General features: G+C 42.6%; 8 protein-coding genes across 8 annotated transcripts; 3 read left to right on the forward strand and 5 right to left on the reverse strand.

Annotated features, from left to right (window-relative positions):
* Positions 1 to 54: 54 nt before the first annotated feature.
* Positions 55 to 5,088, reverse strand: LOC135332058 (tyrosine-protein kinase SRK2-like). Its single transcript, XM_064527373.1, has 5 exons — positions 4,936 to 5,088; positions 4,244 to 4,579; positions 2,823 to 2,949; positions 1,851 to 2,023; positions 55 to 1,442 (listed from the first exon to the last, which is right to left on the reverse strand). The coding sequence occupies exons 2-5, from the start codon at positions 4,569 to 4,571 to the stop codon at positions 457 to 459; spliced, it is 1,614 nt and encodes a 537-aa protein (XP_064383443.1). The 5' UTR covers positions 4,572 to 4,579; positions 4,936 to 5,088; the 3' UTR covers positions 55 to 456.
* An 85-nt stretch (positions 5,089 to 5,173) lies between these two features.
* LOC135332085 (TLC domain-containing protein 4-B-like) lies at positions 5,174 to 6,398 on the reverse strand. Its single transcript, XM_064527410.1, has 2 exons — positions 6,298 to 6,398; positions 5,174 to 6,098 (listed from the first exon to the last, which is right to left on the reverse strand). The coding sequence occupies exon 2, from the start codon at positions 6,087 to 6,089 to the stop codon at positions 5,301 to 5,303; it is 789 nt and encodes a 262-aa protein (XP_064383480.1). The 5' UTR covers positions 6,090 to 6,098; positions 6,298 to 6,398; the 3' UTR covers positions 5,174 to 5,300.
* Position 6,399: 1 nt separating this feature from the next.
* LOC135332092 (small ribosomal subunit protein eS12-like) lies at positions 6,400 to 7,964 on the forward strand. The gene is made up of 6 exons (XM_064527417.1): positions 6,400 to 6,503; positions 6,565 to 6,600; positions 6,655 to 6,804; positions 7,006 to 7,108; positions 7,310 to 7,411; positions 7,774 to 7,964. The coding sequence occupies exons 2-6, from the start codon at positions 6,584 to 6,586 to the stop codon at positions 7,840 to 7,842; spliced, it is 441 nt and encodes a 146-aa protein (XP_064383487.1). The 5' UTR covers positions 6,400 to 6,503; positions 6,565 to 6,583; the 3' UTR covers positions 7,843 to 7,964.
* A 145-nt stretch (positions 7,965 to 8,109) lies between these two features.
* Positions 8,110 to 10,748, reverse strand: LOC135332055 (uncharacterized). Its single transcript, XM_064527370.1, has 5 exons — positions 10,556 to 10,748; positions 10,433 to 10,496; positions 8,909 to 10,234; positions 8,480 to 8,588; positions 8,110 to 8,319 (listed from the first exon to the last, which is right to left on the reverse strand). The coding sequence occupies exons 1-5, from the start codon at positions 10,632 to 10,634 to the stop codon at positions 8,152 to 8,154; spliced, it is 1,746 nt and encodes a 581-aa protein (XP_064383440.1). The 5' UTR covers positions 10,635 to 10,748; the 3' UTR covers positions 8,110 to 8,151.
* A 30-nt stretch (positions 10,749 to 10,778) lies between these two features.
* LOC135332066 (WD repeat-containing protein 5B-like) lies at positions 10,779 to 15,639 on the forward strand. The gene is made up of 15 exons (XM_064527383.1): positions 10,779 to 10,972; positions 11,061 to 11,119; positions 11,173 to 11,231; positions 11,304 to 11,336; positions 11,698 to 11,767; positions 12,051 to 12,210; positions 12,397 to 12,495; positions 12,682 to 12,762; positions 12,959 to 13,043; positions 13,283 to 13,363; positions 13,553 to 13,655; positions 13,726 to 13,769; positions 13,823 to 13,906; positions 14,064 to 14,147; positions 15,443 to 15,639. The coding sequence occupies exons 1-15, from the start codon at positions 10,884 to 10,886 to the stop codon at positions 15,539 to 15,541; spliced, it is 1,230 nt and encodes a 409-aa protein (XP_064383453.1). The 5' UTR covers positions 10,779 to 10,883; the 3' UTR covers positions 15,542 to 15,639.
* LOC135332086 (uncharacterized) lies at positions 15,606 to 16,494 on the reverse strand. Its single transcript, XM_064527411.1, has one exon. The coding sequence runs from the start codon at positions 16,419 to 16,421 to the stop codon at positions 15,747 to 15,749; it is 675 nt and encodes a 224-aa protein (XP_064383481.1). The 5' UTR covers positions 16,422 to 16,494; the 3' UTR covers positions 15,606 to 15,746.
* A 6-nt stretch (positions 16,495 to 16,500) lies between these two features.
* On the reverse strand, positions 16,501 to 25,290 carry LOC135332041 (MYND-type zinc finger-containing chromatin reader ZMYND8-like). The gene is made up of 16 exons (XM_064527352.1): positions 25,081 to 25,290; positions 24,395 to 24,962; positions 23,786 to 23,876; positions 23,426 to 23,578; positions 22,974 to 23,060; positions 22,639 to 22,731; positions 21,999 to 22,083; positions 21,883 to 21,938; positions 21,697 to 21,774; positions 21,483 to 21,542; positions 21,007 to 21,062; positions 19,203 to 20,724; positions 18,829 to 19,011; positions 18,388 to 18,495; positions 17,682 to 18,101; positions 16,501 to 17,350 (listed from the first exon to the last, which is right to left on the reverse strand). Exons 2-16 carry the CDS (start codon positions 24,949 to 24,951, stop codon positions 16,616 to 16,618), a joined length of 4,284 nt encoding a protein of 1,427 aa, XP_064383422.1. The 5' UTR covers positions 24,952 to 24,962; positions 25,081 to 25,290; the 3' UTR covers positions 16,501 to 16,615.
* A 124-nt stretch (positions 25,291 to 25,414) lies between these two features.
* Positions 25,415 to 27,131, forward strand: LOC135332079 (proteasome inhibitor PI31 subunit-like). Its single transcript, XM_064527402.1, has 8 exons — positions 25,415 to 25,615; positions 25,664 to 25,846; positions 25,919 to 26,004; positions 26,058 to 26,126; positions 26,299 to 26,445; positions 26,552 to 26,710; positions 26,768 to 26,857; positions 26,905 to 27,131. The coding sequence occupies exons 1-8, from the start codon at positions 25,475 to 25,477 to the stop codon at positions 26,957 to 26,959; spliced, it is 930 nt and encodes a 309-aa protein (XP_064383472.1). The 5' UTR covers positions 25,415 to 25,474; the 3' UTR covers positions 26,960 to 27,131.
* Positions 27,132 to 27,165: the final 34 nt, after the last annotated feature.

Raw genomic sequence — 27,165 nt, forward strand, 5'->3', positions numbered from 1 at the left:
AGCTAGGGGTAAACTCTACAGCATCGTAACACTAGATGTATATAATTATGTAAATGATCAAATTATTAATGAACTTTTTTGCAATAAAAGTGAAACAGGTATATGCATGAGTGAGACACACACTATATTAAAGAAGAGTTCTAGTCTACTAAATTGTCCATAGTGATACTATATTAATATTGACAATGAAAGAAATACTTTGTGAGCATGTATAAATAGTACATACACAACAAGAAAACAAAGAAAGGTGCAGAATATTACATATTAGCAAGAGGTGACAATCAACACTAACAAGCGAGTGATTAAACACAATTATTCTGAAATTAAGGCATTACTTTGAAGAAAAGACACGAGAACAGGACAAAACAACGACACCATACCTCGTTCAAACTGTCATGAAGTCTACACTGTATACATAATTATTAATATATAATGTTATAACAAAACAACACACAGTTATGTCAGAACTCTGTACGCTGCATCCGCTGCAGATACGAAGTAGTCTTCAAGATGGTACTTGAGATACTCGAAGGTGGGTCTCTCCTCTGGATCTTGTTTCCAACAGTCCATCATTATCTGATACAGGGGATCGGGGCAGCCGGGGGGTGGGGGCATTCGGTAGCCCTGCTCCACTTTGGCCAAAACTTCACCATTCGTCATTCCTGGATAAGGTACACGTCCGTGTGTAATCAACTCTACCAAAAAGATTCCAAATGACCAAACGTCCGATTTTATGCTGAATCGATTGAAGAGGGCAGCTTCAGGTGCCGTCCATTTGATGGGGAACTTTGCACCCTCTCGTGCTGTGTACTCGTCATCGACAATACAACGAGCCAGACCAAAATCAGCCACTTTTACGATATTTCCCTCTCCCACAAGGACGTTACGAGCAGCCAAATCTCTATGAATGTAGTGCTGTGCTTCGAGGAAAGCCATTCCACTCGCTACTTGCGCTGAAATGTCTACAAGCTCGGGGAGTTTCAGATGGCGACCTTCTCCCTTCTGCAAGTAATCGAGCAAACTGCCATTCTTCATAAGCTCTGTCACGATGTATACGGGTTGAGTCTTACTGCACACTGCGTACAGTTGAATCAACTTCTCGTGTTGTAGCTTCTTCATGATCTGGGCCTCAGCTAGGTAATCTTCGACAGCCATTGTGTTTGGTTTGAGCAGTTTCACGGCCACAGGTGTTGTAGTGTTCCATATTCCCTCCCACACTTCTCCGAACTGACCAGCACCGAGCTTCTTCTTGAGTTGAATCGAGGAACGTTCAATCTCCCACTCGTCTTTAGTGTTGTAGGAAAGACCGACGGTTGTGGGCATGTCAAATTTGGGGCAAATAACAGTGAGTCGACAACAGAGACCATCAGAATCGATCTTGTAGTGTTGAACCAGATCTTCTAGAGAGTTGCACATACAGCGAGGGGCAATGTAGAAACCACCTGCAGAGAAAGATGGACCTTTAATATGTGGGTATTTTAGAGAATGTATAGGAAATGGTACTATTTATAGTTTAACACATCTAAAAATAGCTATCAAAAACACCATACTTTACAGACCACCAGTGTCCAAAACAAACCAATCTTTACATTAGCTTCATAAACAGCTGCTACTGTTTTGTCTAAATAAATAAATAACACACACGTGATTATAGATAAAAACAACTGTTGCAGTACTGGGACATTGTGCAGGATTCACAATGCACACACACACACACACACCATTAAAGCTGACCTAGCAGTAGCTGTCCCCCAATAACAATTATAATAGCTATATAGGGGGTTTGCCCATATATGAATGTAACACTATTTTGCTACAAACCATCCCATATATTACATATAAGCACACACCGGTGTCCACTTTTCTGATCCTGTAGTGTTTGACAGAATCAGCATCCCTTACTGACAGAGAGTAGTTGCCTGGTTGACTCTCGCTCTCCCTGATGAGATAAGTACCTGTCTGGTTACCAGCTTGCAAGAGCTTCTTCTCAGCATCGGCACGCTTTATCTTACCAAAGAACCACCTGTGTGTGTCAGGGAGAAACAAATACTATAGTCATGTATGAACAAGTGTGGAGAATGAGGTGTCACTGTACGTACAGTAGTCTTGATGATGTGATGCTATTATTTATTATTCAGGGCTTGAGAAACCAATTAATGAATTAAATCACTCTATTAGCTAACCACTTAATAATGTAATACTGAAAGTGCCGTAAATGATCCCATTGCTAACGTACACATAATAATTCAATTAGACACACCCAAATAAGGAGCTGGGTATTATATATAGCACTTAGAAGTACATATGGGGCCACCTGCCTACAGTGATCACTGGAATCTCAGTGGTGGGAAGTCATTCACACGCTATTAAACAGGGTAAAACGCTTTCCGTGACCACATAATACCCTATACACAGGTAGGTACTAACCCCTACAGCTTAACTATCACTACACACAGGTAGGTACTAACCCCTACAGCTTAACTATCACTACACACAGGTAGGTACTAACCCTTACAGCTTAACAAACCTGTTCAATTAACACATCAATGTTGGACTAGTATTGACATCCATATAACACCATTTTAGATACGTTACTATTATTGTCTATATTATTAACTACCCACAAATTTTCTAAGTTAGTATATCGAAGATTCCATTTCCTGCTCAGGTCTAAACAAATATTATTTTGTCGGTGTCCATGTGATTTAGAAGCCCTCCGAACATCTGCATATTAGTAACCTACAAGGGTTCCCCCTACCTACCCACCCACGCACACTCCCCACATACTCACAAAGTGACCCACCCAAATGCACATAACTTACTCTTGGGCCTGGACGCTCTTGACAGGGGCCACGTAGTTGCTAGGGATGTAACCTTCTTTGCCCGACTTGAGGGAGCGTGCAAACCACCAGTCTCCATCGTTGTTGTTAATGATCTGAAGGATCTCACCTGCAATGGAGGGAGGAGGGGCACATGCTCAACAACATTTTCTTATACACACAGTTTGCTTGTACCTTGTACCTTGTACCTTGTACCTACATTAACCCCACCACCGCGAGCACACATATTACCAAAGTACAGCTACATATGTATATATATATACATGTACTTATAGTTAGCCAGTGTGTGCATAGACTTTGTTGGTTGCTATGATATAATTTGGCTCCGATCAGTCTCAATCAATTTCACTGTGTTTGCGTTTAGAAGGGAAAGCATCATCACTATATTTAGCCACACAACAGGACACAAGACACATCATCATTCCAGGCAATCTCCGTATGATACACATACTTTAATCTTATTTACTTTGTCTAATATTGTTCTTCTAACGACTCCATTATCATTCACAGCCTGTCCATAAGCTTTGATCAACCATCAACACACATTCTACTACATGCTACTTGTATACCAACGTTACAACGTAACTGCCCTTTGCTTTAGACTAGCTTTCACCGGTCTTTTTAACAATTAAGCTTACAGTTGGCTTGAACTGAACTAAAATGACCCCCACCCTTTGAAAATACCAAATAAACACTCCCATACAACAAAATCATGCAACGACTGAGTGTCTGTGATATTACACACTTCAGATAAGAACCAACTACAATTACGCCATTGTGAAAACAAACACTGCATGCCGACTGCACAAACACACTAAATTTGTACGTGGATTTTTTTGACTGGAGGCCAAAGGATACATGTACAGTAATTATTAGCACATAGCTGATTAGAAGTTGAAACAGCTAGTACAGCTTTATGGAAGCCCTTGGCAACCACATCCAGGGTACAATATATGATATCATCTAGAGATGGCCTGAGAGGTAATTATGCGTCTGGTCATGTTTTTGATGGCTCAGAGAATAGAATGCACAAGTGTGTCACAGGCAATGTGTACACAAAGTTGATTACTGTAAACACATGTAATAAAGTAAAATCAACTTTCTGTTTCTCCAACAGTAAACTACAAAGTCTACTTAGAGCTACACAGTTACACAGTGCAGGTGTGTGTGTGTGTGTGTGTGTGTGTGTGTGGTGCTATAAATGAGTGCCGCAAAAAGGTAACAATTCAGTTTTACCAGAAACAGTGAAAATTGTCAACAAAAACCCCATATAGCACTATATCAGCATAAACACACTACTCGTGTATACAACTACAAACACGTCCACGAGCGAGAGAACAGTCTATAAAAGAGCCCACACGAAAGATAGTTTATATTACTACACACACGAACAAGTGCCTCACCTTTAGAGAAGCTGAGATCCTCTGCTGTCCTGGCACTGTAGTCGTATAGAGATACAAAGGACAAGGCTCCTCCTTGACCACCACTAGCCGGCTGTCCCATTCGAGGACCAAACGGATTCTGCGTTCCCATTGGTCCACTTATTCCTCCCCTCGACGGTTGTTGTTGTTGCCCTGGATACGGGTACGAGGCTGGCCCCCCTCCGCGGGATGATTCATTATAGCGTGGTTGTTGCTGGCCAGGTTGTTGAGTTTGTTGACCTCGCTCCAACTCGAAACGACCGGACTCACTTTTAGCTTGAGGCTTCTCGGTAGAGCTAATACAACCCATTGTCCAGCCTGTGCACAGTGTGTGTGTGTGTGTGTGTGTGTGTTATGTGTGTGTGTACACAGTGGTAGTTCTTCTATCTCAGGCAATGTTATTGTAGAAATAAACTGTTAAGTTTGCAAAAGCACAGTTAGAGGGCTAGGGTGGACTCTAGCCTCGATCCCAGGCCGCACTTCCCACTAGGGAAGTGGCCGGTGAAGGAGGCTAGGGTGGACTCATGCTATGTACGTACGTACGTACTCAGTGATTAATTATTGATCTATGGAATATTTAAATCAACCCCATAGATTTTTGTGATAATCGCAACTAGATTGCTAGCGCTATGGCGGCTAGTTATGCAACTTGCTACATACATGATTCTTCTTACCTCGGTTGATCCTATAAATATCTATTGATAAGGCGTACTCTCTTTAGGACTTCTTTTCCACAAGACACAGTAGATCTAGTAGTGAAGCTTGCTACTGACACACCCAGGAGGTTATTCTTTGCACGTGATAGATAATGCTTTAGTTTAGATGGGCGTGACCTTTCCTTGCATTGCGGCCCCGCCCATCTAATTCTTGAAAATATCTTTTTGTACCATGTACTCCACAAAAACCAAAACCTTGGTGTCACAAATAATGACTAGCTACTCCCAACAATTTTTGGGGGATAACTATGTCTATGATAGCAGGAGCACATAAAGCAATAGTCATACAAATAAATATGGGTATATATAATAACAGTCGGTGATTAACTGTCCTTCTTTTGAGAAAAGAACTTCCTAGCACCTTTGAGCATCTTCGAAAACCAGTACAAATTCAGAAAGTCCAATACTAAGTATCCACTAACAATCCACACTCTATAGTAAATCTTCACAATCACAGCACACTGAGGGTCCATCAATGTTACAATGAGGGCATACCAATTGTAAGGAAGTGTAGCTATTCTAGAAAGAAAGAAAAGTGCCATCATACTCAGCGAAGCAAACTTGTACCAGAAGTTGTCCTTGTTTCCCAACTGGTAGTGGTACCATCGCAAATTGACAAATGGTGTGGAGAGCTCCGCAATTGTTCGAAAAGTGATCAAGTACATGAATATCCCTTGATTAGCAAGTGAAAAACTAATACTTAACAGTCCTGTAACATGATGTGAGATACTGCCCATGTCAGAGCGAAGGTAGGGATCCATAAAACAGACAATGAAATCACCAACAAAGTATCCCAATGAAAATTGCAAGCTTGCGAATCCCAGAGAGTTTTTCGAGAAAATATAGTTTGTTCCCAGAGATCCAGACAGGATAAGATACACATCAATCACAGTCACGACGATGGCATGGATGGTTGAACTTATGAGGGTATGGAAATGGGTCTGCAGCTTCGGCGGGATGTTTTTGGTACGAGGTTGAAAAATACCACAAGCAAGCGGGCTCAGAAGTTTCGGCAGTATCAGTGCGATAATGAACGAGATGATGGACACTGGAGTAATGACAAAATTCCAGCTCGAAGGCTCCACATACCACTCTTCATCTGGTCCAGCCATGATCACTATCTGTGCAAAGAGATAAAAGAGAATGACAAAAAATACCTTAGGAGAATATGCATAGCTCTAGATATAGATATAAATACACTGCCAAGATACAGCCAGCTGCCTAGCAACTATAGACTATTATTATAATTGTACAACTATAGTATAGTTGTACAATTATTATGGCAACAGATGAGAAGAGAAAAACCATGAGAACACTCACCTAGCTCGTACTCAGATATATAGTGCAGTTGCTCTGGAGGAAAAGTGACCATGTGACGGTTGTAATAGTAATCAGGTAAAGGTGATGGGTTGTATGTGCATGGATTTCTGCGCATGTGCATTACCTAAAGAACTCCACGTGGCCTTTCTCTTTTTGCTTTGACCCATGTGAAGGGTTTGTGTATCTTTTTCAATCGGATAAATCATGTAAGTAATCGGTAATCTGAGTGTACTATCCTCCATGGATTGTCTGTATTTCTCTCTATAGCGAGGAAGCCGGAGTCACAATGGCTGACACGGATGGGTAAGGCAACTTTTGTGCTATGTTTAATTGAGTAATTGCCATTTTTATACACAGAGGTGATGTTCCCCAAGCAGCAGCAGCAGTCCCAGCCGAAGCTGGCCAAGGAATGACCATCAATGATGCCTTGAAAGATGTTCTCAGGAGCTCGAGAGTTTTGGATGGTCTTGCACGTGGACTACATGAGGCTGTGAAGACATTGGACAAGTAAGCCTGCCGCTGTTACGTACATATGTACAGCAAATGTATTTTGTACGTTGTAATTGAGAGCTGCCTATGATGATACACGAGCTCCCTCTACTGAATATTATGTGTAGAATGCTCTTTCCGGAATCACTATGTATCTGAGGTGTTCTCTCAACATTTATCCTTTTTCTTATCATAATTTATATTATGTGTATTTTTCAGACGTCAAGCCATTCTATGTGTATTGGCCAAGAACTGCTCTGAAGCAACCTATGTGCGACTGGTTGAGGCTCTGTGCAACGAGCATCATATTGCACTCTTGAGGGTAGGCAAATTGTGTACTGCAAAATAATGTATTTTGTACATGGTAATTGAGAACTGCCTATGATGATACACGAGCTCCCTTTACTGAATATCTTGTGTAGAATGCTCTTTCCGGAATCACTATGTATCTGAGGTGTTCTCTCAAACTTTATCCTTTTTGTTAACATAATGTGTGTTGACAAATTGTTTTGTTGCGTGGTAGGTTGAAGACAGAGAAGAGCTTGGTGAGTGGGTGGGTTTGTGCAAAATTGACAAGGATGGAAAACCAAGGAAGATTGTCAAGTGCAGCTGCGCTGTAATCAAGGTGATTAATTGCACAGCAAAAATGTATTTTGTACGTTGTAATTGAGAGCTGCCTATGATGATACACGAGCTCCCTCTACTGAATATTATGTGTGGAATGCTCTTTCCGGAATCACTATGTATCTGAGGTGTGCTCTCAACATTTTCCTGTTGCTTTTAGATTATCACTTAAAATAGCTGATATTTTAGCGTGTGGATATTGCTCACCTCATTTAGACTGTGCTACACTATAGGCCTGAAAGGTGGTTTTTTCTTCTTCTATGACTGGGCACGTCCTTGCCATTTTGGGGGTTCTGTATAATTACTGTTAAGTGCTTCTTTTGTTTCTACTCTAAGATATTTTACTCTGTGTTTTCTTTGTAGGATCTCCCTGACACGCAGTCCTGGGAAGTGGTGCAGGAGTACATCAAGACCAAGGCAGCCACTGCTTAGTGCCTGGAATGAAACTGTGTCGTATAACAATTGTTGTGTTTTGAAACAGAATGACCATGTATATTTTCATCGGTTCATTTATGTAATATTATTATGCATATGGATTACATGAATTTACATTATTGGTGCCAAGTGTACATTACGTACCTCCAAGTATGTAATTTTTCTTCATTGATTTTTCATTAGGAAGATTAATCATGAGGGTTGGAGCATTTCTGTAATTAGGTGTGTGGGCGGGCTGTCAGTTCTATTGTGACATTTATAAACGATGATTCAGCACATACGTATAATACATGTTCATACAAATGGCTAGCTATGCTGTTTATGCATGAGTTGGTCACATTCCTGTGAATTAGGGAAGCTGATGTCCCAGAGGGCAGGATTGGTGTTCGGGGGTGGGTGGAGGTTCTTGTGACGACACGTGTGCTTTAAGTGCTCACGTTGTCCCTCATGGATGCCGTCATCATCACCATACCACTATAGAGATGTGTGAGGGGGTGGGAGTGTGTGTGAGTGTGTGGTGGGTGAGAGGAGGGTGCTATTTGATGAAAAGAGAACAACTATATTTTATTTTCTAGTGTAACTTAACAATGCTTGGCAGCACAGCATGCATATAGATATACTGCATTCGACTTACTTGATCGCAATCAGGGCATGCTTTTCCGTCCAGTTTTGCTCTATCTGATTTCTTGAGTATCTTTGTCACACAAGCATACTCTGGTAGTCCGTACTTCTCTACCAAGCGTCTGCATATGTGTGTGTGTGTGTGTGGGTGTGGGTGTATAAAGTGTTTGCTGAAGGCAATCAGCCTTATAGAAAAGGCAATGGGATGAGGATAAGGCGAAAATGGACAATTTGGGCCTGAAATAAATCACTGATCTAACAATATGTAACCACATCATATTGTAGGACCACCAAACAGCTACTCATTTGTTTTGAAATCGGGACGTTTGCAACACAAATTATGGACAATCAAAGATAGCTCCGAAAACAGGCCAGGTGGGTAAAGTATGAGAACACTGAAACTATTGGCATTAATTAGGGGATAGGGTTGTAAGTGACTCACGCTCTATCATCCTCATCATTACCGACGTCTTTGCTCCGCCCTTTTGTTGAGTTTGAAGCTGTTCCAGCAATAGCACCACTCACTAAATTCGGAGAGTATTCGAATTTAGAATCAGAATCATCGTCGTGCCCAGCTTGGGAGCTCCCGTCGACGTGGTTGCTATGCAATTTCTTTCTATCAGGCACTGTTCCTTCGATCTCAGCTGACCCACGTCGTTTACTGCGATTGGAAGTGCCGTTGAAATATTGAACAAAACCGTTTTTGTCAGAATCTATAGCTCTACCCAAAATATTCTGTACTGTCGTTATACCAGGAGTGATGGGTATCATTGTAGGTGCTAGAGATATGGAGGGCGTCTTTAATAGTATATTGCGTCCTTGTAAATATCGCTGCTTGCCATCTAGAGTAGTAGGAAATACGAAATGTTGCTGATATGATTTCCTGGATTGAATTGAGCCTGAAGGAGGGCCACCACAGAGTTCTGGGGACGGGGGACAACTTTGAGAAACGTCCAATGAAAATTGAGAGTCGGAGAGAGGGATTGGGTTTGTTCGAGTACCAGGTGGTGGAGTTTTGAACTTTGAACTGTCGTTATCAATTTTTGTAGTGCTGTGAAACATGCTGACTGATGCTGCACCATATGTGACTGGTGTGGAGGGGGTGGTTTTGTGGGGGGAGGAGCCAAGAAACGGTGGGGAATTACATTCAGATAGATCGGGAGACGGTAGCTCTGTCTCACTGAGTATGTTGGGGGTGTGGTTTTCATAGTTAGCGGAGGAAGCAGACTCAGGGGAAATGTTACTATTAGTTTCTTTGTATTTGATTCTATTAGTTTGTCGTTTGAGCTGTAAAGGTCTTCGAGGAGATGTCTTTGCACTGTTGCCAAACAGACTCACACAAGTTTGTGGTGGATCTGCGATAAGAGGATAGTTTTGTGATTCCGCTTGAGTTGCATCAACGCCTGTTTCGTCATCTCTAATAATAACCACTTCTTCCTCACTCACTTCAGTAGACTCACTATCATTTGCTGACTCATCCGTTAAGGTTTTTTCTTCCTCAATATTACCAATGTCTCCATTGCTCTGCTCTGGTATCTGAACAACAGTGCTTTGATCTATAACTTGTCCGCTGTGGGGGGTAGAGGTTGCCCTAGAAACAGGAGATTCCCCAAACAAAGAGATGCCAGTTTTGTTGAAGTTAGTCTTGATTGCCTCTACTGACAAGACACTGCCATTGTGAGGCAGACCTTGCTGAGATTCCAACAATCGTATGTACTCATTTTGTTGCTTAATTTTCTTCTTAGCCTTGGATACATTATATTTTATCCTGTGAGAATAAAGTAATTGTCATTAGCTTCTCTTCACTACTGGATAACTGCTCATAGTATGCATCAAAAAATAAAATTCGCACAGTTTAAATGTATTAATTTTAAAACACCCAACTTATTTTAAAGACGGGATAGAATTATAGTCATAATTATTGTACGTACATTTGTCACCATACATGTACGTACGTAGTACTCACACTTCAAATTGTCTATCTTTATCCCTCAGTTGCTCAGCCTGCTCTTGCACTTTCGTTTCAAGCTCTGCAGACAACATTGATGGTATTTGTATCTTATATGACCATCAGACCTTCTTTTAATACCTTGGATTTCACTTGTATGTAGCCTACAGATCTGCTCCAGTGCATCTGTGAACGTCCTAGCAACTCCTCCGTGCTCCATATGCAAGGCAGACACCACTAGCACTCTGGCCAGAGGCACACTCAAGAAACCATCCACTCCAGTCGATCTAGTCGAGTACAGGATCGATCCTATACCACTGCACTTTTCATTTTAGCCAACTTGAACTTTAGACCCAGATATAGAGCCCCTCCCACTATTATTGGGTACACGACACGTCGAGTGTAGCATGCTCAGCTAGCTAGCTAGTTATTCTGCAGCACTAGCTACAGTGCAGTTCGTTGAGAAGGAATGGAGGATCAAGCTGTTCTCAGATTGATTGGCCAGTACCTAACTGAGCACAAGTACACAGTGACACTCAGTGCCCTGGAGAAGGAGAGGTATGCAACTAGACTGTCAGACTGTACGCTGGACATGCACAGTGGTGTTCTCGTTTCATGGTTTTTTTGGTTTTTTTGGTACCTGCAGTGGAAGAAAGTATACTGGTGGGAGCACTGAGACAAAGGGAGAGCTGCAAACAATATTGAGTGAGCTCTAAGAGTACGCGAATTACATTCACTGTGATGCATTTTACTTGCAGATGAATACGACGCAAGAGTGAAGCAAAAACGGGAAATTGAGTCTTGTGTGGAGTTCCTGGTAAAATGATTAAAATAAATGGCTAGCTAGCTACTGATTTGATGTGATTCCTCCCCCTCTTTTGTTTGATAGTTTTCACAAGGAGAAGGAGAGTATGCAAACGAGGTAATGTATTGTGTATAGAAATAATATTAATAGCGAAGTTTAATTCTTCCAAGGTGTGAGGATTAGGCCACTCCAAGTGATACTCTGGTTTCTGGTCCACCGCCCGCATCAGATTTTATTCTTGGATTCCATCTCATTATTGGATTTCTATCTCATTATTTCTACTACGCATGCGCAGAATGGTCCATGTGGTACTGATATTCATTTGAAAAATAATGAGATTCATAAGGTGAATTGATAATGACATAATGAGAAAAGCCGCCCGCCCGCATGCAATTAGAAAAACTTCAGGACCAGAAACCAGAGTGTCACTTGGAGTGGCCTTATTAGGAATCACACTAATGTATCTTCTTTTTTTTAGCTTTGGTGTAGCTTCAACGACCTAACTGGTGGACTCAATGTCCTTGTTGTCAGGTTGATAGAGAATGGAGGTAAGCATGACCTACACAAGTGAACCTGTCTCCCTAAATGAGATCTGAATAAGTGAATGGCTATTGAGAGTCCATTGGAGTGGACATACATATGACACAGTTATTTCTTTATTTATGCATACACTTATTATAATAATTTATGAACTCTGTTTTTCGGGAAAACGCCAGAGTCAAACACATCGTCTGAAAGAGCTCCGTATAATCCTTTCAGAAGGAGCAGCTTTACTTGTATCCTTTACTGTCTCAGTGCTAATCTATATATTTACTCTCTCAAACTTTCCAGTGGTTGCATTTGGGTCTCCCAAATCTCAGCTGGGTACAATCGAGCTGCCCCTTCCCTTGGACCCCGACTGTCCCCCAATCACCCCCATCCCCAACATCCTCACTGCCTCAGGCAATCCAAAGGGGGCCATTTTAGCACTGGACTTTCATCCCACACAACGGTACATTTTATGAGCAGTGCTCTTATAGCGCCGTAATAGAAGAGTTATGTACAGGATCGCGTGATACTTGGGCGACGTACTAGTTTCATTGTTGAGCCAGTAATTAGCTCCAGGTATTTGTTGTAAATTAGGTCATTGAGTTCCAATCGCTCTAGTTGTTTTATCGTGGTACATACGTATGCTCAGGAACCTGCTCGTGTGCGGTACAATGGATCGCCTGGCTCACATTGTGGACATCGATAATCTTGATGAGCCTGTTTTGCAGTCATTTGAGAACCACACCAAGTGAGTGCACACTAACTGTGCATCCACTTGACCCATACTCTCTGTATACTGCCAACGTGCATGAGGTGTATAGCCTTTTCCAATATGAGATTTAACACCTAAAAGAGATCAAACCATGCTCAGCTATTCATATTCAGTTTTTCTCACATTAATGGGAAGTTGTGACTGTATCCATGTCCTCTGTAGGTACGTTGTGCGTGCTTTGTGGTCTCCATCAGGAAAGTACTTCATTACTGGCTCCTACGACCACACTGTCTGTGTGTACAGGTCAGCCCTCACACACCTACACACACACACACACACACACACACACACACACACACACACACACACACACACACACCCACTCGTCAGGAACTCCTCGCCACAGTATATGTGTATTACAATAGGTGGTTTCATAGCATCTGTGTGTGTTAATGCTCTCAACGGTGCGTTACCTTTTCCTACTCTTTGGTTCTCACAGTAAGAAAGCTGATTCCAGTTCTGAGTATGAGCTGACTCAGCGAGTGGAGATAAGTGGAGCCGTGGAATCACTGACCTTTGCAAAGGTACCATGTAGTCAGTGTATCAACCCAGTGGAACCTGAGGTGGTAGCCATGCACATTTTAATATTGAGCTTGTTCCTTGTTTTGAGGATGAACAAGTCTTTGAATTTCATATTAAAGTATACACATGTACTGTACAGAGGGTGCCTTGAGAAGTGTCCACTGTATGTCGTGCATACATTCTCATATATACATTGTCGTATATTTGTGGCCTTGATTCACCGCTGTTCGTATTGCTGCAGGGAGAGGATGTGTTTGTGGTGGGAGCGAGGAATAACAACCACCTCCTCTGTTTTGACCTCACCTCTGGCAAGGCCACAAAGGTAACGCATACTATCTAGCTTATATTACCTATGCTTTTTCTGTGAATGGAAATGGTGAAACTGTACTCCAGGGAGGCGAGCTTATCCCCCTAATAGAGTGAACCCCTGTATCCTTAATTTTAATTACACATAGCATTATATTGTTACATTAGCTCAAATGTAGTTCACTATCTGTTTGTTTGTGTACAGACTCGCTCTATCAATATGAATGCATTTGGAGATGACTTTGTGAGCTTTGTGGCCATGCACACTTCCTTCAGTCCTGACGGCATGTACATCCTTGTCTCAACCGGTGAGTTACTTAGGACACACAAGCACATGCAAAATATACTCATTTGAGGCTAAACCATTTCCTTTTGTAGATAAGGACCGACTGATAATTTATTCATGGGAATCGGGAAAGCAGGTAATTTATACATTATGCGTACGCAGGTACTTATTATATCGATTCTGCTGCAGATTGCCAATTTCTATGGCGCTATGAATGACGAGTACAGTCAGCCGAGACACTGCTGGGATCCATCTGGGCGTTACATTTATGGGGTCAGCTATCATACCTCATTAACTCTCTGACAAAATAATTCGTTGTATTGTAGACATTGCAAATGGGCTTGTTCTGTACTGTAGTAGCTATAGGTTGTGTCCATGTATGTAGCAATGGATACTTTGATTGATACAGCCCCCCCCCCTTTTCTTGCAGACCTCTCAAGACAAGAGCATTGTGGTCTGGGAGATCAAGAGCCAGTCCATTGTAACTAGACTCATTGGGCACACTGGAGTAGTGGTGAGTCATGTTACCCATACCAACCAATACAAGCACTTGTCTCTACTAAATCTGTGGCTCTCTACTAAAAACCATTCATGTTGGCCTCATCTTGCGGTAGTCATGTTAGTGTCATGTACCAATACAAGCACTTGCATGTGTGCATGTGCTGTGGACCATAACTGATAACTGACACCACAGCTGCTGCTAAAACTGTTTTCCATCTTTTTGTTGCAACTACTTTTGAAGCAGTTTTTGCAGCATGTCGGTATCAAGCTTGGTTCCTTATGGCAGCTATTCGTTGTCTGAAACTCTACCTCTATCCAAACTTGAGTCACCTCTGCAAGAGATTGAAGTGAAAACTAGCAACAGGACTCCAAGAAAGTCTGCAAATCCTCAGCACACACCACTCCGTGAAGAAAAGGATGATTCTGCTCTACTCAGTTTCAAGCTGGTGAATGGCGAGTTAACACCCGAACTGGAACTGAACATAACGACAAGCACGCCGGTGCATGGAGCCAAAGAGCCAAAAGCTAAGAGGAGGCTATGGGGAGGAACGTGTGATCCTGTGAAGCAAATAGACCTCGATATCAAGCAGGACAAAAGCCCAAAAATGGACAGCCAGAATTCTAGCTCTAGAAACACTACCCCTAGCGATCCTGAAGATGACGAAGGAAGCATTGACAGAGAACCGTTTAAACCAACAGAAATTAGCATGGAAACCGGACAAAAGTGCTACAGTCTAAAATGCTCACGCCATAGTGGAAAATCCAAGACATGTGCCTCCTGCAATACGAAGAAGACACCTCTATGGAGAGACGCTGATGATGGCACCCCGTACTGCAATGCCTGTGGAATCCGCTTCAAGAAGTACCGTGTTCGTTGTCCAGCCTGCTTGTATGTTCCTCGCAAAGATGAGAAGACAGCTGACAACACTTGCTTCATGTGTGGGTCTCAGCTTGTACGTTGCAGGTTCAACAACCATGTCAACAACTACTAACTCTTGTTGTACCCACAAAACCATATCATCATCAGAACATTTTAATCATTATGTTTCTTCACCTATCATCCCTCAGTACTGGTCACTGAGTTTTTATCCACATTTTTTGATATTATACGTCATGTGTTTTTAGCACCCTTCTCTTTCTATTTCTATAAAGTTATTCCAACATCTACTATTGACATTTTTATGTACGTACATATAAGAAATTGTCATTGTTCTGAAGTACGTATATAGAACTGTACGTGTACGTAATTACATTGTACACCCACACACACATGTACACCCACTCATTCACACCCACACACACACACAGAGGGATGTCCAGTTCTGTTCCGAGCTCAATATTCTGATCTCCTGTGGATTTGATGGCTCTATAAGGATGTGGCGAAACACAAGCAGTGACAGTGACTAACTATTATTTAGAGACCAATGCATTAGTGCTTCAATAGTGTGCGCATTATACTTTTTTGTAGTAGTCAAGCAGAATCATCTTTTTTTGTGTTTGTTGAATCATAATAATAGTCAATCAGAACACATAATATTATATGTACACACATACTTAAAACAGCTTGGTGAGTATCAGGAAAAATTATTATTATTGTTCAAAATCCAGCAGTTTACAAAATGAGACAACTAGGTTTGACATGATCGTCAATCATCTTGTGTGGTGTGTTGGGCTCGATATTGGTACGGATATAGTCCTTGAGATCTCGAGTCACCTCCACATGGCCACTACCAGAAGTAGCTATCTTGTCCCAAGAGGTCGGATTGCTTGCTGAGGTGAAATACGTCACCGCCACTTTGGAGTTGGTAGCAGACTCACTTCTGATGGCCGCATAAAACGCCTGAGCAAAAAAGTGTCCATACGACATAAAGTTGAATACATGAAGAAAGCGATCGTGAGTATGGGGCAGGACCATTTTAGCCAACTGTTCTCCAGTAAGTATCGTCTTTTCTTCATCGCCAGAGGACGTTAGAATACCCTCAGGAGTGCCGTGTGCATTGATAGCTATCTCTTTATGAGGGGCATCTTTGTACAGCTCCATGGCGACCGATACTTGTTTACCAAGTTCTTCTACAGAGCTGCTCGCTTCTATAAGACAGAAATTGATGGGACTGACATCTCTCTTCAGTACACCAGTTGGGAGGGTGGGGTCAGCCTCGAAATGCTTGTACTGTGAGCTTTTAGCAGCTGAAGACGGAGCACTGATGTAGATTATCACTGGTCTTAAGTGAGAGAGCTCATCTCGCTCCTTCTGTACGAAATCAACACTCTTTTTCTTGAAAGCCATGTTTTTATTGAATAATAATTACAATGTATATTCATCGACCACGTACCCACATTATTGATAAAATTTGCATAAAGAAGACTAAGTGATGGATATTATTATGAACAACACATAATTATGACAACACAATATTAAATGTCCATAACTTTTATACCAAGTATAACCATTTTCATTCAAAAAAAGTAACTCTAAAAAAATTAATAAGCAGCTCTAAAGAAAGTCTGATTCTGACCAGACGAAGTGTTCACTTGCATAGTCGGTAACAAATGACGATAGTTCTCATTTCCGATAAGCAGCTGCGGTTGATACGAGGGCCAGTAGTTGTGAACAGTTGACTGGGTCTCAGAGTGAGGTATAGCCGGGCTTATCGGGGACTGTGCATGCAACAAAATGCTTGAATTGGACGAGTGCGAATGGTCACTGTTTTGATGCTGAGAATGATGACTAACAGAGCTCAAACTCGAGTTATCGGCCATTCCAATGGGGGTTGATGCCACTCCATGATGCTGCATCTGGTTGCTAGGTGTACTCGGACCTCCTTGGTGAGCACCAACTAGACTCAACGCAGGGCTCTCTGTGTTCATCCGTGCTTGCTGCTGCTGCTGCTGCTGCTGCTGCTGCTGCTGCTGCTGGGCTTGTTGTTGATTTTGACTCAAAAACAGCGAACGAATGTGATTAGGTGGGGAGGCTGCAGCTGTCGTGTTGAGGATATTCTCTGAAGGGAGGTGCTCCATTCGTGAGGCCGTGTTCTCAGAGGGTGTGCCGTGGTCCATGACGTGTTGTTGTTGTTGTTGCTGCCCCATTCCCTCGACTATCGGTGTGGAGGAGTGGGCGTGTGGTGTGTGAGAGTGTGAGGTGTGACCCCCGTGTTGTGAGGATGATATGTGCATTGAGTGAGGACCCCCCACATTGCCAGGAGCAGAGGAGAGTGCCTGAGGGAAGAAAAAGTGAATATTATGCACTGTGGGCATAATTATACATTGTACTGTAACGCCTTTTTAGTAGGCTCTTTAAACTAGAATTTGATGGTCCAATTTCAACAATTTCTAGAAGGCAAAAACAGGCCCAAAATAGACTTCTGATTTTAACACAAGTCATCATCTGAAAGATCTCTCTCCAAGCTTTCAGTATATCATCAAATTAGTGTGATTAGACCAACAGAACTAAAGTTATGGCTGTTCAAAGATGCTTCAGTTAACAATTATAAAGTGGCTGAAAAATAGTGGGGGAGGTTTAATGCACAGCGCACTACTGTACATGTACCTGTTGTGGTAGAGCAGGACTGCCTCCGGCCATCCCAGCGATCATGGACTGACTCTGCCTCTGGGCTTGAGCATGAGCCTGTACTGCGGCCGCCATTGCAGCTGCTGAAGAGTTGACAAACATGTAGGCCCCCTGCTGCTGATGTTGACTGGACTGCTGAGTTGCTTCTTGATTTGCTGCCATACTGTTACCTCCAGAGCTCATGCTGTGACCAGTGGTGGCGATTTGGGGAGTGGAAGGTTTCGAGGCAGGAACAGGGAGGGGGAGTTCACTTGGGGACAGACCAGGCGTTCGAGGAACTTGCTGAATCTGAGTGCACTCTTTCACGTGCTCAGGCCAGTGTGCTTGCTGACATACTTCGTTGCAGTAGTTGGCATTCCAGCAACAGTTGTACTGGGCCTCATTCATACAATAGGTGCACTGTAGGTGAGAATAATGGTGGGTGAATTATAGTCATGTGTTGTATATACAGTAAACTGGTGTGTTTAAGTGCTACACATGAGGACAATGAAATCAACAAGGTCAATCACCATTGCACAATGTACAGAACATTCTCCACAGGCAATGAGGTGAGAGTGATCTCTCTAGCATGGAAAAAGGCAAGCACTGCACTAGCACAGCACTAGCACGGGTGGGCCAGTAGGCAAATCAACAAACACACATACACTTGAGAGGTAGCTACCTATGCAGCTACCTATGCACTCACCCATTTCTTTTTCTTAGTCTCAATAACGGCGATCTCCTTCTCCTTCTCGACCTGCCTCTTGACCTCATTCACCACTTGCTCCAACTCAAGAGCAGCAGACGCCCTCACCTGGACAACAAGAGTGTGTACACTATCAAGGTAGCCTCTCTCCTGCACAACTGGACTTGTGTACACCATGTAGATGGATTGAGGGCAGCCTAAAGCACTCAATTACAAAAAGCTAGCGCTACTGTATATACATTGCAAGCTCAAAGATCAATAATGAAACAGTTTTATCTAAAAGCAATCAATCATCTAAATACATCATTAGATAGGCCTTTCAAAAGGCTACAATAATTATACATCTTTTAAATGGGAAATTCAAAATCCCAACTCAATTTATGAACACTTAAAGTTATCTGAACAGTCAGTAACGGGCCATTTTTCTAGAACAAAACCCACCACTTCCAATGACTGTTTCATCTCATCCCTCAACTCCTTCTGCAGCTGGTCCAGAGCCACACGAGAGTTGGGTACAGGCCAGCAGGTGTGCAGCTGATCCTTGAGCTGCTTGGCACTTAGTCGACTCTTGGCATCAAATGTGGACAGCATCTCAATGAGCACAGTCTTCACGGAGGACATGAGCTGTGTGTGCGTGTGTGTGTGTGTGTGGGGGGGGGGGGCATTAGTGCATGTTAAGTAAAGTATACATAGTAATAAAAGCCTATGGAAGAGGATCGAATTTCTCTAATCAGTGGCCTAAATCTAACTGTTAGAGAAATAGTAATGGTCAAATTAATGCATAACTAGAGTGTGAAAGGGATACACTCTCTAACCTTCTCCATGAAGTACTGATAGCCCATATCTTCAGACCCTCCGGCCATCTGATTTAGACGAGCATGAAAGGAACTATTCACTTTGCGAATCGTATCAGCAAGAAGGCCAGTACCCTCCTGAAAGATGTCCATCTCATTAGCCACGGCTCCCATCCTCTGAGCGGCCTCCTCCATTCTCGTGTCAGCTGCTATTGAGGTCGTCGGTTTCGCCATCCCAGCAGACGTAATGATTGCTGTGTTTTGTTCGTGTTGCGAGACCATACTAGGTGACGGTGCAATGGAGGGAGTATGTGTGGTAGAGGTTCTTCCAGCTAGAGACGTTTTGCTGCCTTTGTTTCCTTTAGGCTTGCTCCTCTTTTTGGCCGGATTGGCACTTCGATTCGATTTGGAGGGAGTTTTAGGCCCAACAATAATACTGCTTCCTGCGGCGGTCACATGTTCGCTAATACCGGGAACAGTTAATTGAGGCTGTGGAGACACAGAAGGTGGAACTCTATCTGCTGCCGTCATCCGACCAAGTTTGACCACTTCAGATGTAGCCACGTGGATTTGGGGAGAATCAGTCATTGAATCGTTTAGGGACACGGATTTACTCGGTGATACTTTTGCTGTCCTTGCCGGCTTCTTAGCCTGAGGAGGGGTGGAGTCATTCCCAGGTTTCTTTCGTTTTCGATCTCGTTTTCCACTCGGGTCGACCTCGTAGACGGCTGTCTTGTTACGATCAGCATAGATGCTACTAAATGCAGGGTTGATATCGACTGCAGCAGTTGTAGGGGTGCCAGAATCATCCATTTCATCCCTCAAAATCTGATCAGGCTGATCAGGCTCGAGATTATCAAAAGATGCTATCACTCCACCACTTGTTAAAACCACAGGAGAGCTTCCGGGAGTGACCACACCCATTCGCTGTCGTTCGGCCAAACTGGACACCAATTGAGAGAGCATGTCCCCTGCTTTACGTCCTTTATTCCCACGCTTGATTTTAGAGATACCGGCCGTAGGTGAAGGAAGAGTGACTGACTGAGGTCCTGTATCTCCTCCGAAATCCAGCGATCCAGGAACTTGTGAGTTTCTTTCGATTGCATTCAGCATGCCCAGCATTTTGTTTGGTGACTGATGATGCTTACCTCCCAGTGTAGGGTCCTCGAGGTCAATCTGTAATCCAGGCGGAGTATCAGGGCTAGAAGGTTCAGAAAAAGTACCGAGGTTACTTCTGTCTGAACTATTGTTATGTACACCACTGGGACTGACTTCTACCACGGCTGGCGACGCAGAGAGATGATTGGATAACGAGTTTCCAAGGTGATTAGGATCAGGGGTCAGTGTTTTTAGATCGTGTTGCTTCGAGACTCGAATTGTTTTTCCCGGCAACTTTCCACCACTCAGCTGAGAACGCATCTCTTCAATGTTCTCTCCGTACCTTTTTAGCTCAAACATGGCAATGTTCCAGTGCTGTGTCTTGGTGCTCGGTTTGGGGGGAAGGCCAACCAGCTCTGAAATACACGACCTTGGCACCAACGACCTGTGCGTGTGTTGTGTGAACAAGTAGTGAAGAGGTTAGCAAGTACATACATAATGGATGTACAGTAAGATACTGTGTCACGCATAGTGCTTGAAATACACGTACACTAATATACATACACATGATCAACGATACATGACCCACACAATTACAAAGGGAGATTAATAGAAATATCTACACAAGTACAAAAAGCATATACAGTACTGTACAGGTCAGATTATTCACTGCGTATATTAGCTGCCTACAACAGTGTACAAACTGCCTATTTACGAGAACTCTCACCTGTCGTGCTGACCAAAGAACCGGACGTCACACTTGTCAGAAGTTTCGCTGATCAACTGCAGTAGAGATTGGGGGGGGAGGGGCATAATCAAACACTGCTCTACATCAGAGAAGGTCCGACATGCGTGCACGAATCACTACAAGTTCAGTGCACTGGGTATCGTTGCGGTCACGTGATAACATCCAGGCCACAATCCACTACACTTGTTAGTGATTCGTGCACGCATGTCGGACCTCTACATGTATAATTATAGTTGTACATGTGCGCCAGTTTTATAAGAGATCAGATACGCTAATTGTCTGTCTCCATGGTTACGTGCGAGCTAATATAGCTGTCGGATTTACACACTCAGGATTGAAACAGACTGGGCATGTATTTTCAAGGCAGCTTCACCTCTACATAGTTTGTATATTGACATACTTGTTATTATAATTATCTTATGTACGTATCTCATAATGTTATTTTATTTACGTACTTTTGCCGGCCACAAAGGATAACCTCTGACCTTTGCCAGAACAACTGGGTGGGGTGGATTCTAAATAGAGGGGGAAAAAACAAGTCTCAAATACCACATGTACACCATATACACAGAGCCAGTACATGTATTAACTACGTATTATAGATACACAAGATTTCTTCTTGAACTACAATACACAGTGCTAGCTGACAGTACACCACGCTGCACTCACACAAGGCACACAGAACCAGTCCTTGGGCTGTTTGACAGTCAGTTTATAGCAGCCTGGACAAAGCTCAATCTCCCTCATCTAAATGAATAACGACAGCGATTGATACGTAACTATATACACGTATGTATAATTATCACTGTATATGCAGAAGCAAAACTACACATTTTCCTATAATTATGGACTTACATCTTCTTTGCAGACTTTGATGATGCCCTTTGCAATCTTGGAGAGAGCGTGTTTGCCTGCATGTGAGGATGGTAACTATAGTAATGGAAAGTGTCTCGTGTGTGTAGTACTACTACCGTTATAGATGATGCAGTTGTGTAGAATCCATTCCGTGTCGTGGGTGAACTGCCGAGTCGACTGGTACACTCCACTCATCACTTTCTGTGTATGCAGGAGAACATGCAACCACTGTACATGAACTTTTACAATGCAACTAAGTTAGAGTCAATACTGAGCTTGTATTGACTAACTTAGTTGCATTGTAAAAGTAGGTCCTCTTCAATTTGGAAGTACTACCATGTAGAATCGGCTCTGTAACTAAAATTCTGATTGATTTTCCAATTTTCTGAAAGCTTAGAAGGAGCTCGTTCAGATGGTTACGCTCAAATCACAAATTTGGAATGGGCCATAATTTCCTGTTTTCGGAAAAAGCAAAAGCCCATGTTTTTTTTATAAAAAACAGACCAAAAATAAACTTTTGATTTTAACACAGCATCTGAAAGTAAGCTTTCAGAAAATCATAAAATCACCAACGGAACTAAATTTATGGCCGTTCAAAGATGCTCTATTACTCTTGACGCTACCAAGAGTTCTTATGCTACATGTACATGTAATGTAGCTAGGCCAAATAAAATCCCTTAAAAAGGTCACAAAATCATTTCTGCTCGTTTTTGTGCGTGTACAGCCATCCAACTACCACCAGTGAAAAGTGCAAACCTTTCTGATGGTGCCAAGGTCCAGTGGGTGAAATACATACTCCCTGTAGTGGACCATGATGTCAGATGGAACTGGTGACTGGAAGATCTCAGTCTAAAACAAAGGTATGGGGAATTTGATAGAAGCCAGTACAAAACTAAATTAATTATAAGCATCAAGTTTACTAATGAGGAGCTCTATACTACATTTGACTAGCTTATAACCATACTTATTTCATTACAGGCCTAAAAGGCAATATCATTATTATTGCCCAGGAAGTTAAGTAATACATGCCCCAGGTGTTTAATTGAGGAAATACATACAGTGCATTAAATACATACAGTGCATCCCCTTACCCCTGGAAACATCATCCTGCTCACGGCAAGTAGCAGAAGCTCCTTGAGATCAGTGGGACGAGAGCGCTTGGTCTTACGAGCTATGTTCTGTGTGTGTGTGTGTGTGATCACATGACTGGCACACTTCCTGGACTACAATGTGTACACAAGTTACTGTAAACAGAAACCACTTTCCTACATAACTATTAACTTCTGTTAAAAGCATTTATCTTAGTATACAATAAACAAGAGGCGGTTTGTCTGCAAATACATAGTATATACACAATGTACAAAAGCACACTGTACACTGAATGTTACGCAACACATTTCACCCAGTGGCATGTACTGCAAAATTGGCTCACATACATTTTAGCGCGCAAGCGCAAACATTTACAGGAAATACAGTGAACAATGTTTACATTAGAGGGTTCATTCACACAGTACAACAGGCAATTAGAGCTGTTGCTGCTGACCTTGCAGACAGGACAAAACCATTCTTCGTCCCCCTCAGGGGCTTTGGGCAGACCTGAGCACTGGATATGGAACACTCTGGGGCACTTATCACAGCACAGCACGTCACCACCATCATGGCACACCCAGCAGTACGAATCATTCTTGGAGATCTCCTACAAAAAACCAGCGTTAAACAGTTAAACTTAACAATGTCAAATGTCAATATATAATATATGAAATTGCTATGTATCTAAACTATCAAGTTAAACTCTAACTTGGTATTTGTGACCACAATTTTAAATTTACAGTGCTGCCTCTTTTTTTGAATGTGTGGGGTGAAGTTCACAGTAATTAGCACACAAATTTACTGTTTTTTGCACCTGTCTTTCAAAGGTTGCATTGTCATCATGATCGTGAGCACTCATGTGTTTCTTCTTCAGTCGAAGAATCGGTACCTTCTTTTGGAATCCCCTGTATGTTGTGTGCACATGTTAAACACACGTTTTCAATAATTATATATTTATATAAATTCCACAGGTGCATACCAGAGTACATCACTACACCACCAAATAAGGACAACAAAATATGTCAGCAATTAATTGCTGGACCATAGCTTAGCTTGTGTGTAACTCAGTAGGGATTGAAGGAATGGAAGCTACATGTTAGGCTGGGAGCAATGAAAGCTGGGGGGGGGAACAATAGAAATGCTGAAAGTACAGTTCCACAGACCATGATAATACACCACAGTGTAACTGATATGATCAAATATATACCCTGACACACAAAAGACAACAACAAGATAGCATAAGCTGGTTCTGATATTACAAGCATTCTTTGTTAAATGTAGCTTACAAGTTAACAAGCTTCAAGGACAAAATTCATTGGCAATAAAACCAGACTACTTTATCACAAGGTCAATATAGGGAGCAACATGAATATACAATTAGAGTGTACGTATGACAGGTGCAATGAAGAGACAAGACACATACCCATCATCATTATCTGTGTCTCCCTCAGAGGCTGTAAACACATGAGGAGATATCCCATCCATGACCTTTCCATGACTAACTTTTGGTTTCCCCAGAGACACAACAGTAGTGGAGCTACCCCCACCTGCTGTTGTCACAACTGCTGCAGGAATTAGGGGAAGATTGGCACCACCATCCATTGTGGTAATGCCTTGAGGGGGGGCAGCAGCTTCTACTTGGGGCAGCAAAGACACTGGGTTGTTAGCAGGGAGAAGGTTAGGTGTGGTGGTATCAGTTGGCAAGGTGGTCACATTGGTACTGGTGTGGTGGATACTCATTAAGGGTGGTATATTGGCCTGAGCATTAGCAGTGAGCTGATTTGGATTTAAAGACTCAAGGGTCTCTGAAGATATCACAGATGACAAGAGGGAATTGGATATGTGCCCAGAATTGGCAATTTGAGAGTTGAAAGTAGATGGTTGATTTATAGGGAATACATCTTCTTTGCCTGTGATCATCATTATCTCACTGGACCCATTTTCTTGGCCACCGTAAGACGTATTCGAGCTATCATCCATGACGTACAAGCCTGGATATAGGGAGAGGATTCAGGAGTCAAAAAAAGTTAATGAGATTCCATTGATTCATAGACACATGACACAAAATTACAATTTAGTCAATAGTGCGATGCCCGTTTTTAAGCTTACCTGGCTCCTACTCGCGGCAATTACTTATTCACTGGTATGGTAAGGCTCTTATGGGACTGTTAAAATGAGAGAAAAGCTGAACAACATCACAATAGGGACACCAGAGACTTCTTTTGCAATCGCCTTTCGCTCAATCGAACCGGCTACTTGGGCTTAGTGCAGTGGACGTGTGTGTCCACGGGTAATCCACAAAATTTTGGAGTCTCACTTTTTTTGCTGCTAATGATTACGATTGCTCACACACGCGTAGGCGTTTGCCAAGGTCAGTTGTTATTCTGCCTGGTCTCGAGGCTAGTAATTATAGCCTCGAGACCAGCAGGCCAATGAAAGATGAAATTTGGTTTGTTCTACTGACGATCTTAGACTTTACTCGCTTTGTTTATTTTTATAAGCAATGGCTGATTCTACACTTGACTCCTTGTTAGAGGCTACTCTAGCTCATTCTAAAGTCTCTTCTCCTCAAGATGCTCTGATAACAGCTGTACATTCTACTCTATTGGCTGCTGACTATTCACTACTGGCTGTAGGGGACCAGGTAAACCAGCACTCAAGATTTCCCCTGATCTACTCTTTATATTTGTAGGATTTTGCTGAAGGTTGCTCGACAACAGCATTCAGTGTATCAAGCAACTCTAATCCTAGCCTCCCAGATGGTTGGAACAGCTCACAAGATGTCTACACATTGCAGTATCGCCATGAGACGTCCAAGAAGCTATGTCTCGTCAAAGCTATTCTCATGGATGGCCAACTCCTAATTAGTGCAACTGTACGTGATGGTCCTTTCACTGGTGTATTGACAAATTGTGTACTCACTATTTTAGCTCTATTTTAAACACAGGTTACGCGTAATACGTCCGAGGTGTATACGGTTGCCCTGGAGATGGCCAAGTATGTCAAAGATGATACAGCATTCACTACTCCAAGGTATTAAACTTTCTAACGTAACAATTTTTTTATTGCTTTCATTTCACTCCCAGTGTGTTCCAAAACTTGCTGCAACTAATGTCTATACTGAGCAAAGAAATAGAGGGCAAGCTCTCTCAAACGTGAGAGATACGTCCATCAAATTATTGTGTGTGTGTGTACTACTGCTAGTTACAATGTAATACTTCGTATGTCTTATCAATAAAGATTATGCCTGCATATACACACACACACCTATGTACATTGTACGCAGCAGCTCAGAGGGCTAGCACTAACTCTCTCTCTCTCATATAGTTGCTCCAGGCAAGTGTCCCTGTCCTCTGGCCCACCCTCAGCTGTTCCTGACAGAGCCACGAGACCACATGGGGAGCGAGAGGACCCGTTAAGGATCGGTCCTCCTAGACGACCGGACAGAGCAGCTGATAGAGATCTAAACCCACTGTAAGGACCAGTTGCCACATACAAGCCATCTACACTTCTACCCTATATCTTTGAACAGATGTATTCGTGTTTGTTCTTATGGACATGCTTTTTCTTCGATCCTCAGAGGCCCTGGGCCGTTCAGATACGGAGACACTGACCGATTCCCATTCATCAGCGGTGGCCCAAGTGGAGGGGGCATGATTTTCGACCCCTTGAGACAGGAGGGTGGAATGGGTGGAGGGTTTGGTGGAGGGTTTGGACCCAGTGGACCATTCCCACCAAGGTTGGTTGGTCTATTAAAAGTTCTGTTTTGTGTTAACACTGATTTCATTCAATTCAGCCATCCACATGGAGCTCGATATGACCCAGTGTTCCCTGTTGGTCCGAGACCACGCCCACCTGGGAGGGGTCCAGGACGAGGATACGGAGAGTGAGTTCATTACTAATGTTGTGCATAACTTACAATGTTCCCCCTAGACCTGACCCTGACCATCTCCCACTACCTGGGGGCTACGATGATATGTTCTCCTAGTGTACTCTCCATGGACCCAATAATGGCCACTTGGGATACAGTTTATGTGTGTGTTGTGTTTTCTGTTGTGCCACTGTAATATTATATACAAAACCTACTATTAAAGATTCATTTTATGCTTTTGTCCATTATCCATGCCAGTTCATTGCAAGATTACCATTTATACTGTGTACGATCTTTACCACTTTTGGGGTTTGGTAAGGATC

The sequence above is a fragment of the Halichondria panicea genome, chromosome 2, assembly GCF_963675165.1.
Source record: "Halichondria panicea chromosome 2, odHalPani1.1, whole genome shotgun sequence".
Taxonomy (NCBI): domain Eukaryota; kingdom Metazoa; phylum Porifera; class Demospongiae; order Suberitida; family Halichondriidae; genus Halichondria; species Halichondria panicea.